Source organism: Taeniopygia guttata, chromosome 1A, assembly GCF_048771995.1.
Source record: "Taeniopygia guttata chromosome 1A, bTaeGut7.mat, whole genome shotgun sequence".
NCBI classification, from domain to species: Eukaryota; Metazoa; Chordata; class Aves; order Passeriformes; family Estrildidae; genus Taeniopygia; species Taeniopygia guttata.
Window position 1 is genome coordinate 29,251,624 of NC_133025.1, and position 14,157 is coordinate 29,265,780.

The following is a 14,157-nucleotide window of genomic DNA, read 5'->3' on the forward strand; positions in this document are numbered from 1 at the left end:
TAACACTGAGTAAAGTGGGTTAATAACAAATCTTCAAATAATGTTGCAAATGAAGGTGGATTACTGAACCAGGAACACATATACAGCACAAAAGTAATCAGTTACTGAAATTTATTTCCAGATGTCAGATTATCTGTTATTTATATGACACACCAAAGGTCATTTGAGGTGAAAAGCAAGTCCATAATAATCTTATTAATTATGAAACATCAAAACCCAAGATGTATTAATTCATGTTCTAATTTTTGCAGTCCATGTGCTTCTAATTAGAATTGCTGTAATATAGTCTCCTGGGAAGCATATAAGAAAAGTGAATAACGTTTTAGTGGCAGCTTCCTCGTTTAGGGCATAACCTTAAATTCTCCTTTATTCTTGGATTACTTCAAATATCCTCCTTGGATTATCTTCATTGTAAATTAAGTTATAATCTTACCAGTTTCACAGCTGGGCCCAGTGAAGCCTTGTGGACAGGCACACACATTGGAAGCAATACAGGCTCCTCCGTTCCTACACCCGTCTTTGCAAAATGCTGCAAAATGCAAGATACAATGTATGGGTAAGAGAATCACACTCAGCAATCCCGCAGGTGGACACAGTCTGCCAGCAGGATGGCACAGAATGCCGCCCGTGCGGCACAGAGTGCGGAGACTGCCTTCTCCAAAGGATAGAGGTCACAAAGAGATGGTTTATGGCCCCCCTGCCTCACTGGCCAGATGGGCCGACAAGCTACAGAAGGAGATTAGAGTAAATCATCTGAAGACAACAGCACCCATATGTGCTCCTTCACATGCACTGGGAAGCAATGAAAGACATCTTCCCTTGGAACAGACTCTTCCTAGGGCAGTGCTGGTCTATTCTGCTGCCCAAATAAAGGCCTGAACATAATAGGCACAACTGAATAATAAACTGTCTGGCTACCTTAGTCCTTTATTAAGCAATTTAATAGAAACAATAAAAATACTAATTTTGTCCCAAGGGATTCTGAAAAACATTGAAACTTTTAGCATTTACAGCTTAAAGTCAATCCTTGGGTTTGTTCTTTGGCATGCTGCGCTTACATATTTTGATGTAGTACTCTCCAGGAGTGTATGCTTTCAAGAGCCACTTCTTTGGACCCAGAAACACAACCAGCTCTGCTTGAAAACATAGCAGCTGTTAGTTGTTCTGATTGCACCTGCAATATGGAATTGGAAATGCTCTGGCCAGAAGAAACTGTAGGTGAAACCAGGCATCCAGAACTTATAACCAACATAAAGAGTTGCTTTCAGGGCACAGGTCTAGGCCTGCACTTGTAACCAGCCAGAGGTGCCAGGCTTTGGTTTGCAGCTGCTCTGTGTAACAGCACCATTGATGAGGTCTTATGGCTCACCTGAGCGAAAACTTTTACAGATTTGAGCTATCCAGCTCTCCGTTTTGCGACACCAGCTTTGTGGTGTGAGACCATTGTCACAGAGACACCTAAGCTTCCTGATCCAGGAGTGCATGGTGCACAGGACTGCAGCTGGCAGCACAGTGCATGAAAAGCTGCCAAAGACATGGGGGCAAGAGGAGTATCCAGGTCTCTTTGAAGGACACTGGTAGCCAAGCCAGGGTTGCAGAGAAATGCATGTCTCAGATTTCAATATACACTCTTAGAGTGTATCTTAGAGGATATACTTTTCTTTCACAGTGGGGCCAGGTGCCTTCTGAACTGTCAGATCTGCAGTCAGAGCTCTTACTTAGAGCTGAACACAGTGCTACAGGGTTATGCACCTTCTCTTTGACCCAAAGAATCTTTTAGTAACTGGATCACCTCCAGCAGAAGAATTTGGGATTACTACCAAGTGCAGCACAGGAGTAAGCTGTGTTCTTCTTAAAGAAGATGCTTTGGGTTTAAACCTCATCAGATTAAGACTTTCTTCTTATTCCCCAGAGAGCCCAGCACAAAAGGACATATTTGCTGACACACCTCCCTCTACTCATGTGTTTGACTAGAAGTAAACCAGGCTGCCATGTTTTACAAAGAGCTTGTCTTTGGTATGTATAGAAAAACTGTACTGTAAATTAGGTGATTGAATAGCTAAGACCTTAATCAGACATATCCATTAAAGAAATTCTGGGTTGCTTAGATTTGGCAATAGACAGCAGCAGAAGGCATCTATGTGACATTACCAATGTTAACTCTGGACTCTTAGATTCTGACATCTAAAAGATCAAGAGCACTGAGGCCCAACCTCAAGGAACACTGGCTATGGTAGTGCTGCATTTGTCCCACTTCCCACATCTGAGCTCATTCCCCTACAGCTACACTACTTTTATTTTCAAGCATTCTCTATATCCTGTGGTCAGAGCTTGAGAAATTCCAAGGATCTAGGCCCAGCTACCAAGTTTAATTTTTTTCTGATGTGAAATGCAATAGGAATAAAAGCAGCATTGTACCTCTGGAAAAGCATCTTTTTAAGACTAGAAATTTTAGTTCTAATATTTAGCAGTGAAGCGGAATGTTAGAAAACATGACACTGCCTCACTTGTAGCGAAAGTTTTGTATGCCCGTGTCTACTGCTTTTCTCACTTAGGATATCAAGACATACCAAACAATTTTTAGTTCACCCAAATAAAATAGCAAGTCATTGACCACGGACAATGTAAATCTGACAATGTTTTCACAGATGTAAGTTTCTTGGTAACTTTGGGCTTCCTTGAATGCTGCACCATATATAGAAATGCTATACCATATATAGAAACATAACTACTTCAAATTTTAGAGCCTACTATCTGTGCATCATCTTCAAATTACTGCAAAGTGCCAAGTACAAAGTCAGTGTATATATGCCTGTGAAGATCATATAGGTGATGGACCCAAGTGCCTGGCCTGGCATTTTGTCTGTCTTTTTCAAGGCAAATGACCAGCTCAAGGCAAATGACCAACACTGCATCACCAATGACAGAGCATTTCATTCAGGTTTCCAGCACCTTACCTTTGCAGATGGTACCGTTTCCTGTGTAACCTGGCTTGCAGACGCAGTTGTGCCCGCCCACGGTGTTGAAACAGAGCGCATTTTCATCACAGTTGTGCTGGTTCGTTACACATTCGTCATGCTCTGAAAAGGGAAGCAAGAACGGGATGGTCTTGAATTTTTAAAACCACAACAAAATAGGAGCTTTGCATAGGTTTCCAGATTAAAAAGAGAGAAACACAGTAGTATTTACTGGAAATAGGGCTAGCTATGTGAACATGTAACCATGGGATAGCCAGGGTATCTATTTTTATCCCATACTAGTATGTGATAACAGCACTGCAGCATAATTCCACTTCCATTAACAGGGAGCCACCATCATTACACTTTCTATGTGGGCTACAGTATTCTCATAAACATTTACTGAAGAGCTGGCTAGCATACTGAAAAACCATATGCTACTTCTACTGTATAATTTATTCATGCAGGTTGATCTTATGTGGGATTCTATGGGTTTCCTTCAGAAAGCTGACTAATGGTGCGAGACGCACGCTCCAAACTGCAAATGCCATGGTTAGCAGAAGGCAGGTCTTCAAAGTGCAGCCCGTCTTCCCTCCCCTCAGCCCATACAAAGCACTTTATTTAAATGAAATAAACAACCTGGAAACAGAGGTCTGCCTGCTTTGCAAGGGGCTTCTAGCACAGCATGTCCTGGGGTGTGATGGATAAGACTCCTCAGTCTGGTGAATGGGACATATTAGGAAATACCCCTTTTGGGAATAAATTAACAGTCTGGAGAATGTGACTTTGTATTGGCTTGCAGGGCACTACTTAATCTGAAGAAAAAAGCATTGCTTAAGTATTTAGGTTACAGAACATTTTAATGTTTTAGCTCGTGATTTTTAAGTAATGGTAAATGAAATTTTAAAATAAGATGCCCTAAAGTGTCATTTCAAAATGATACATGAAAAGCTCTATTATTTTCAAAATGAAGCATCTTAGTCTGTAGGCGTCAAAATAAAATGCTTCCATCTTCTGGAAATCCTCCTTGCATTTTTGTTAAATCAACAGTATTCATCTATCCACATATAATTTCAGAGCCTGAAATTTTAATTTCAGGAAAAACAGCTGTTTGGGGAACATAAAGATATCTAATTTTAATCAGCACACGTGGACTAACCTGCATGTGAAGTTTTCATAGCTATCATTCTGCCTAGGTTTTAGTGAATTTTGTTAGTGCAGCTTAGACCAGTTCTGACCTTTTAACACAAGTCTTAAATCTGGAATCAGATGCTCTTTCTTCCCCCATTTTGAGGGGGAATGCTGCTCTGAATCTTCCTCTTTATAAATAATGGCTGCACATACCCTACTGAGTTGTCAGGAAAATTAATTTCTTAACATTTGCAAATCACTATGGAAATTTTCAACGTGCTATTTCAATAGTGGCCATAAACTGTAGGAGTATAAAACTGGCAGAATGGCATATATCCAATCCATCAGTAGAGGAAAATTTTCCTCTAGTAATGGCAAGGACCTGTTGTTTAAAAGGCGGAAACATTCACCTCAATATAACTAATAAATTTTAAATGCTGCACATGTTTAGTTTTATTTTTGTGGGTTTGCTCTTGTTGAGTGTTTATTTGTTTGGGTTTTAATAATATTAACCTAATATGCTTCTTCTAAACAAGGACTTGTGTCTCTTGTATCACCAATCATGCTCTCTTCAACCCTCACTGGATGCTGCAGAGCACAGGCTGCAGGCCTCTGCCCTCCAGCATGAGATTTAATTATTTTGCTCTCAGCATGAATAACTAAAATTGTTATTGTTCACCAAATGATCCAGCCTGTCTAAAATCCACTTAACAATATTTGACTCTGACCTCCTAACATAGTGAAATCTCTTATGCTGGCTGAAACAGTATATATGTGAAATCACTCCATAACAGAGAAATAAAGTAATGGTCATGCAAATTAGGTTCAAATGTATAATCTATTTTGTAACAGTATCCTGGCTTTCTTACTTTATATTAATATTATTATATTATTTAAATATGGTTTTTATTTAAATATTAAGTATTAATTATTTTGTAATTTTAAATAACACACAAGAAGAAAATAACTATGGGAATGTGTGAAACTTATTCAGCAGGCCAAAATACCCTGCAAAGCCATTATCTTGGTATCTAAGGAGAAAGAATACATTACACTGGTAAATTCAGCTTAAATAATTACATCTGACAAATTAAGCATCATGCTCAAAGAGGAAGCATAGTCATCCATCTTATGCCTTAGGAATGCAGAAGCACCCCTGGCATGTACAGCAACTCTAAGGAGGGAAAAGAGTATATTAGAGGGTAGCAGGTGATTGCAGGCTGCCACAGCAGGAGGAAGGGCTCTATGTGCGTGGCTGGAGCAGCTTTGAAAGCCCACTAAGGTTTGCAGGAGCAGAGCCTTGAAGGTCATTTGCACAGATGGATGTCCTTCATATAAAGAGAGGACTGCCACATTTGAGTGTGCCTTCCTAACACTTGCTTTTTTGGGAGTAAGAAAAACTACTGAGTCTTTGAAGATAGATTTTTTTTTTTTCCTCAAAGCATACAGTACAAATAAAATTAACTTTCCATCACCTAAATAGCAGGACTTGGATGCAAAGACAATATGCCTGGTATCCAACTCTACATAAGCTTTGGGGTTTCTTATCCTCTTGTAACAAAGTTCATGGAGTATGCTTCTGTACAAACTGTATTGAAACGGCCATTACTACTTCTTCTGTGGTTATCTGCTCAAACTTTAGGTCTATTTTTATTGAAATCACATATTACTGACTCGTGAAAAATTCATGGTCTGATAAATGATTCCTGGATTGAAGTTTACATGTCATTTTTAGGAGGAAAATGTTTCAGAGAAATGTTTAGGAGAAAATCTGTGATTCAATTAAAGGAGATTTTTATATGACCGGAATACAAAAAAAATCAGAAAAAAAAAAAAAAAAAGGATCAGTGGGCTTTACAATCTATCTAAATTTGTTTCTCTGTATCATCTGATCTTAGCTTCCATAACACAATTAAAAAACAATTTGAACACGGTGTTTCTTCATATTGCTTTCTCCAGTGACATCGAACAGAGCAGACAGCTTACACTGAGTGGCTCTTTCATGGACTGCTTACATCTGAAAAAATCCTGTACATAAACCATGTCATTACATCTATTCTTTCAGAGCTTGACATGCTATCCACACAAATTTAAAGAGATCACCAGAAACAGGCTTATCACTACTGATAACAAGACAGATTGTTCAGCTTTATTAAAACAGAAATACTTATTATTAATAAAAAGGGTGGTGGTCTGTTCATAATTCATTAATTCATGCTTATCATGTTGGTTTCTTTTTTTATTCAAACACTTGGAAAGCCACCTTAAAAGAAACAGGAGATAATTGCACAACCTGAGTTGAGCAATCGTAAATACCAAATCAGAAAAAGACACAAAAAAGCAATTTATTAAAGAATCATTAAAAGATAACCTGCAATATGGTTTTTAAGTTCAAAATCCAGTCTAGAAAAATTATTTGCCTAATTTAGACATGTTAATTTTTTTTTTTCTCAAGGCCATTTATTTCAAAAAACTTTAGAAATCATGTGACACATTTAATGAACATTCTATACTTATTTAACTGCACACTATAATGGAGATAGGAACAGGCTCAGGACAATAGTATAACAGAGGCAAAGAAATATTTTTTTTTTTTAGAGAAATTTTGACCATTTCCCAACCTGAACTTGCATAAACATATTGAGACCAAGTGCACTGGTGTAAGTGAATTCTAAAGCTTTATTATCTAATATGTCTGAAATCCATTTTGCACTGTCCAGGACTCATGCTCAACAGTGCTAAAATTCATAATATCTCTGTTCTGTGAATCAAACAAATTTTTAAATACTCTATTTATATTGACTAAACTACCTCTGGAATGAGATCTTTCTAAATAGAGACAAAATTTTAACTCCAAAATTTGCTACAGTAATTTGCTACAACAATTTGCTACAAACAACAGTAAGTGCATACAAATGTCTCATTAAATAGTTTTTATGACACAGACAACTTAAAAAGGTAAAAAATGTGTTGATGCAATTGATTTACTTCTGCATATTTGTGTGTGCAAATACATTATATACACACAAAAATATATACACACATACATATATACAGGCATACATATACATATATATGTATATGTATATACAGACACATATATGTATATCTATGTATATAGATATACATATATACAGGCACATACAGTAAAGGTAAAGAATTCTTTTTCGTTCAGATTTATTTTGAAATACTATTTCAAAATACTCCATGTAGCTTGTCTGAGAAAAGCTTTACTTCAGAAGGGTATCTAGGGTGAAGTATTGCACCCTACAGAGTGAGACTGGCGGCATAAACCGATCTGGACCCACTAGATGCTGTGATGCATCTCAGTGCAGTGACAGCTGGGGACCTGTCTTACCAAATTTGTTATCTGTGCAGAGATTTTTGCTGAACTTAGTAAAATTTAATATGCTGTCCACAGTGTGTGGCACCTGCCTCCTCATTCACACTATGCAACATCAGCATCTATCCTTCCTGTATTTTATGATTAAAAATAAATGTCTATATAGAATTTCCTACAGGCATACTGCATGTCTTCCCAATATTTGCCTTGTATATCCAAATTCTGCATAGATGTAAGGAAAAAAAAATCATAATCTAATCCAATTGTAAATAGGAACAAATACTGAGTTGCATCCCTTACTTAGGGATGAAAAATATTATGCTGGCAGTTTTCCTTAACCATCCACTAACAATACTGGAAAAGAAGAGCTGAGACCATGTTTAAGGTGAAGAAAAAGTTCCCAAAACTATAAATAGAATACATCCCTGCAATTGTTATCTTGTAACATGATGCAACAGATATTCATTGCTGGGCGAAGAACTTGTGAACCCAGATTAAATTAAAACAATTTAAATAAAGATAATACATTAGGTATTTTCCCCTTTTGATGTCTCTGCATTCAAAAATTGAAATTACTTTGGCCTTCTGTCTCCTGCTCATTGATTTGGTATAGAACTACAGAACCATGGTGACCAGCTGGCCATCTGATGTGACAATGACAACAGATAAGATTTACTTGAATTATCAATAGCCAGCCCACTTACAGTTTATCTTAATTACAAGGGGTTTTCCCCCTACCTATAGTTCATGTACAAGACAAAAATTAGTAGCAATTATATGTGTAATATGGAAGACTTATTCTATTAAGATCATTTGAGAAATGACAGATGGTTAATCTCTTTAAGACTTCATATTAACTCAATTAAAGTCTAATTGGCAGAGTTAATTTAAATCGCAGTATATGCACACTCTTTTAAAGAGCAAATGCCATGAATTTATTTAACTATATGCTGGAAAGTGTCCAAAGAAGGGCATTGAAACTGGCAAAGGGACCAGAGAACAGGTCTTATGAGGAATGTCTCAGGGAACTGTGATTGTTTAGCCTAAAAAAAGGAGGCCAAGGAGGACCTTCTCCACAACCACATGACAGGAAGTTGTACACATGTGAGGGCTCAGTCTCATCTCCAAAGCAGCAGGTAACAGGACAAGAGAAACTGGCCTCAAATTGTGCTTGGAGGTTTAGGCTGGATACTAGAAAAATATTCTTCATTGTAAGGGCTGTCAAGCACTGGAACAGGCTGCCCTATGAAGTGTTTGAGCAACCATCCTTGGAGGCATTTAAAAGATATGTATATGTGGCACTTAGGGACATAGTTCAGCGGTAGACTTGGCAGTGATGGGCTGGACTTGATGATCTTAAAGGACTTTTCCAACCTAAAAGAGTCTATGATTTTATATTTTTCATATATTTCTGTTTAAAATTTTGATTTATATTCCCCAATTCATTTTTCTATAGATATTTCTTAATTTAAATGCAAAATAGAAGCTGTGTTTTAATTACTCATAGAGTCATCATCACATAGTTCGCCCTTAGTTAATGCTTGAGACATTAATCACGAATGACCACAGCAGCTTCAGTTCAAACCTGGGGCCACCAAAAGTCAGGTCTACAAGAGTTTGTTCCCTCCTAATCCTGTAACTTGACTGATTTTTATCTTCATCTATTCCCATATATCCATGCTGTGTTCTTGGTCCTCATTTTCTACTTCTTTCTTCAGTGCAGTCATAAATGACAATTTCTGTAGAGCAGTTGCTTGCTCCCTCCCACAGCAGGATCAGGAGAGAATCAGAAAGGCAAAAGCCATAAAACTCATGGTTTGAGACAAAAAAGACAAGTTGATGGATAAAATACATATTTCATGGCCTACCCTTATTCCCTCCATCTTCCTCTGCAGCTCTTCATCAAATCACTTTGACTTTGTTAAACCCACCTAAGATTCATCTTCCTTAAAATGTGTTTTATAATTTCCAATTTTATGGAATAATACATATTTTTACAAAATACACTCATCTCATGGAAGCTTCTATTGCAATATTAATCAATGTTACTCCATGTAACATCCTGTAATTTTTATACTTTTCAATCAGTTAGGCAGGGTAAATATATTAAAAAATATTTTGCCTGACAGCTAAAGTTAGAAAAGCTTTAATTTATCTCCACTTTCTTTCAATTCTGCCATTTTCTATATTCCTTCTTGAACAGAAAAGTTTAAGGCAGAATTTTCTAAAGCATTTAGCAGAGACTCAACTGTTTCCCCTAAAGGAACATCTGTAACTCCCACTGATTACAATGGCAGGATTGTAGCATAAATGCAAAATTATTTTGAAAATCCCACCCCTTAAGAGATTTCAGTCTAGACCTTGACACCCACTTCTTCTCTGGCTTAATTCAAACTGATCTCTTAGTATATTTTACCAGTGACATTTTAAAATGAGGTTTCTATCTTTTAAAAGGTATTTCATTGAGTACACTTTCTAGATTTTCTCCACAAATTCATCTTTTTTTTTTTTTTTTTTTTTTTTTGTTAATCTAGCCAGATGCACTATTTATTTCTAGGTAAATCTTACTTAATTCCAACTTTTATTGTATACAAAACTTCCCAGACACTTACGATAAACTGATGCTTTCAAAGTCTTCAACTACGTCATCAAAAGTGATGATAGCAAATTCTGCATCTCTAGTGGTGCTCCCTACTTTACTGCTAGTAGAACAGCCAGACTAGAGCTGCAAATACAATTTCCTCAGCCAACTGAAAAATATTTATTTTAATTCTTCTAATTCCAACCCTTTTATTTACTGCTTCCTTACTAAAAGCCTCCATGTTATTACAAGTCTGCCACTAGCAATAAATACCCGTTGGATATTTGGCCTCCCTCCCACACATATTTCTGTTACACAAATAAAAGCTGTAAAGTAACCTGACTGCTGTTGAGGCTGGTAACTTGCTGCCTGTTTTCATATTTCATTAGTAACAATTTAGAGATTACCCACACGACCAGAAGGCTCCATAAAAACACCTCTGAACACTTTCGCAGCACAAAGTTAACAGAAGGTGGATATGCATGAAGTGATAGAAGAAAGCAGTCTCAACAATCAAAACTGCCAGAGAACAGTAATGTTCTGAAAACTCTCTAGAAACAGCTGGTGCTGCTTCTATTATTTTTGAATAGCATTGTGGCCAGGGTTTGTCAACACATTTCAGAGGCTACTGAAAAATCACTTATAACATCACAGCACCATTACCTAAGTCAGCACTTGTCTGGCAAAGAGGCACCACAGTGGTGGATTAAATGCTGCTGTTGCTTTGATCCTGCTCTTGTCTGTAGGAATCTGGAGCAACTCACCTAATCATAAATGTTGGGAAACAATGAGCTTTTTTTCTTTCTTCTCATGCAGCAGAGAGATTCTTAACGCATGAAGTAGTTCCTCTCATTTACCTGACAGTGCTGAGACTCAGACACTCAGACTACTCACTGTAGATCAAGGACAGCACTATTTTTGATAAAACAAGATGCTTGAGCTCTCTAGGGAGAGGAGGCCTTCTTTAAGTGTTGCTCACCTGATTTTGAAGAGAGTTCTCTACTCAAAAACAGGGATGAAGTTATACTTCAGTGATGTAAGGTAGAACAATATTGCTCCTTTTCACTTTGGTCATCCTTGATGCCATCTCCAGTGACACACCCAATTTTCCCTAGCATACATTCCCCCTGATAGTTTACAGAGGCACACCAAAACAGCACAGCAAACATATCCTTCATGAACAGCGCATATCAGCTGCCTTCCCTGGACACAAGTGATGCCAGAAGATAACCTGCGCTGAGCTGCCTGAACTGATTCTAACCAAAAGCTGCACAGCACAGTAAAGGAGATGCAATGAAATGTGCTCCCACGTTCCTTCCCCCACGGCTGTATGAAACTTGACACTAGCTAACTTGTTCCAATGGGTAGATTTTCCAGACCACACACGCTTTTGTTCCCACAGTTCAATTTCTAGTGTCTATCAAGCTTACAAATAATTACTTCTGTACTTACACACATCATAAAATCATTAAGGCTGGAACACCTATAAGATACTTATGTGTATTTTATATTGATAAATAAGTATATGCATAAGCACATCTTAGCAAATGGTGCATATCTGAAAAATTCTGCCATCAAATTTGCTGCCTTGTTTAAGGACACCATGAATTGTTCCAACAAGCAAAACCATAGATATGAAGTCTACAGTATTGTTCAGGTTTCAAAAAGTCAAAATATGAATTTAGAATCAATCAAGTTAAGAAGAAAGTAAACTTTGAGCAGATATTCCATTTTGCTGCTATTACTATCATCCCAGAATGACTTCACTTCTGTAACCCTACTTCCTTCACAAGTCTGTTCCTTGGAAAAGTTAGGATTTAAGCAGAGATGTTGTGAACAACTCTGGAGTACTTCAATCTAAGATGAAGCCCATCCTATGGAAGGTGTATTAAGGTAAACCCAGGGTATTCAAAGCAGACTGTAATACCTGTTCAGACTTCCAACAACAACTTTATTTGCTTCTCAAACATCAAAATTATGCAGACAGAATTTAAGTTCACCCAATTTCACCTTCTGAAGGGTTAGGAACAAGGTAACAAACTTTTCTTTCCAAATATTTGCACACTCCAAAATTTTAAAAACAGTTGAACAAATTAGAACAGATACTCTTGATGAATGCTCACCTTTCTAGAAATCAATCTTATCTTGAGTAACATTGGCCATTAATGTATCCCTGCTTTAGGCAGCATGAAACTTTTAATTTTGTTTCTTTAAATGCACTGTCATTTAAAGAGTCTACTAAAGGTTTCCAAATCCTAAGCATCAAAGTTAACACTGTGTGACAGCTGGTGTGTTTCGAACTCATCACATTTACTCGTCTGTAACAGGGTAAATGACACAATTACCTACTGTAATTACTCTTGCTGACAATATATTTTTCCTGGTGATTGGTCTGTGTGACTCAGAGCTGCTTATCTTTGTCAGTCCAGTCCAAATCTCCATTTCCGTGTGACTTGGACATTAACTTACAAACTATTTACAAATTAGTTTAAATATCCGCCATGACAGATATTTGGGATAGTATAAATTCATCTTTTATTGCATGATTAAGCAGTCTACCACTCTAATATTATTTTGCACTAGAAAATAACCATGCATGATTAAATTCTGTGCCCCATTCAAAGTAAATTGCAAAGGGGACACAAACAGGTGAATATAATGAAGGAATTAAATTTAAATAAATAAGGACATTGATATTTTTTGAAAATGCTCATTTCTAAAGCAAAACATGAATTGAAAAAAACAAAAGGATAAAACATTTATATCCTTAATTCTAATTGCTTTTTGTGACAATTTTAAAGAGCAGCTACAGAGGACAACAATGACTTTTGATTTTGAGTAGTGGGAGTTACAGGCTAATCAAGCTAGCTCACTGCATGTGTTTTCTCTGGAATACCTTTTACTTTAAAAATATTAAATACACACAATTCCTTGCACCATTTCTCCAAAGAATATATTTTAGAGGATGTGCAAAGACTGCAGCATATAACAACAGAAAGAAGCAGATACTGTCTTTTTGAGATGATTTGGAAGCTTTTCAGAATGAAAAGATACTCCCATAAAAATTCCTGTGAACCATTTATTGAAGCAGCTTCCTATTTTATTGCTAAGCTTGTTGACAGAGCTCTTAGTCCTTGATAGAAACATTGATATATTCAATGTTTTTTTTCTTATCTGATGAGATGGGGGGGGGGGGTGTATGTAAATTTTTGCACAACTGTTTACATGAACAGTAAAGGGCATGGTTTCAAGAAGGTAAATTGATTACCATTCCTGAAATAATTCTGATTTTCAGTTTTCTAGTTCAGTGTTGAAGATGCCACAAACCCACTAGTGTTTTCTTAAAAAAAAAAAAAAAAAATAAAACCAAGACAGAACAGTTCTGTGAGTTTTGTGTATTGATAATGTCCTCGGGAAAAATATAAAGTATCTTTTATAGACACAGTACTTTGAGAAACATTACCTCACAAATTCAACTTCACTAACAAAAGTGATATTTCACCCCAACCCCCAACCCCTTAGGATTATATTGTACAGCAGCACAACACAGATAGCAATACTTCCCTTTTTATCTATGTGATTTTTGTCAAGTTACTGATGATGATTTCACCTGTCTTAGGAGCATTAGAAGATCACAACCCTAAGGATGGCCAACATACTATCTCAGTAGGTGGTATTTGCTCCTTCTTTTTGAGATGGTCTTTTTCAGTGCTGTAGAGAGGTATTGCCAAACACGCTGTTGCCTTTATTCATTTACATGAGCTGGCAAACACTGACAGAGCAAATACAGGAACTAGTTTTAGACAAAATTAGAAGGGCAGTGGAAGTGGGAGTTTGACTCGCACACTATGCATTCATGCATGACCAACCACAGCCCGGCTGCAGAATCATCAGCACATTTTAGTGTGAACCAGGAATTACATGCAAAACTAAAAATATAAGCCACTCTTTGGGGCTACACATAGGAAAACAGACATTGGGTGAGTCAGTGAAGTGGATAAATCCAATATGTTTACTTTGTGCATTTCAAGGTAGACTTCAGCATAATTCTGTGTGCAAAGAAGGACTAGGAAGGATGCAATTCCTGCTGTGATCAAGGAGTCTCTAGTACAAGAATGCAGTTTGGTATGGTGAAGTCTAAGGTT

General features: G+C 37.0%; 1 protein-coding gene across 2 annotated transcripts in view; it reads right to left on the minus strand.

Annotated features, from left to right (window-relative positions):
- NELL2 (neural EGFL like 2) overlaps positions 1-14,157 on the minus strand; it is a 132,711-nt gene that overhangs the window by 35,689 nt on the left and 82,865 nt on the right. For both annotated transcript variants that reach the window (XM_032744686.3, XM_032744694.3), the window contains exons 14-15: positions 2,958-3,080; positions 434-529 (exon numbers count right to left, since the gene is read on the minus strand). In XM_032744686.3, the coding sequence (XP_032600577.2) occupies positions 434-529; positions 2,958-3,080 (219 nt within the window). The remainder of the gene's footprint in view (positions 1-433; positions 530-2,957; positions 3,081-14,157) is intronic.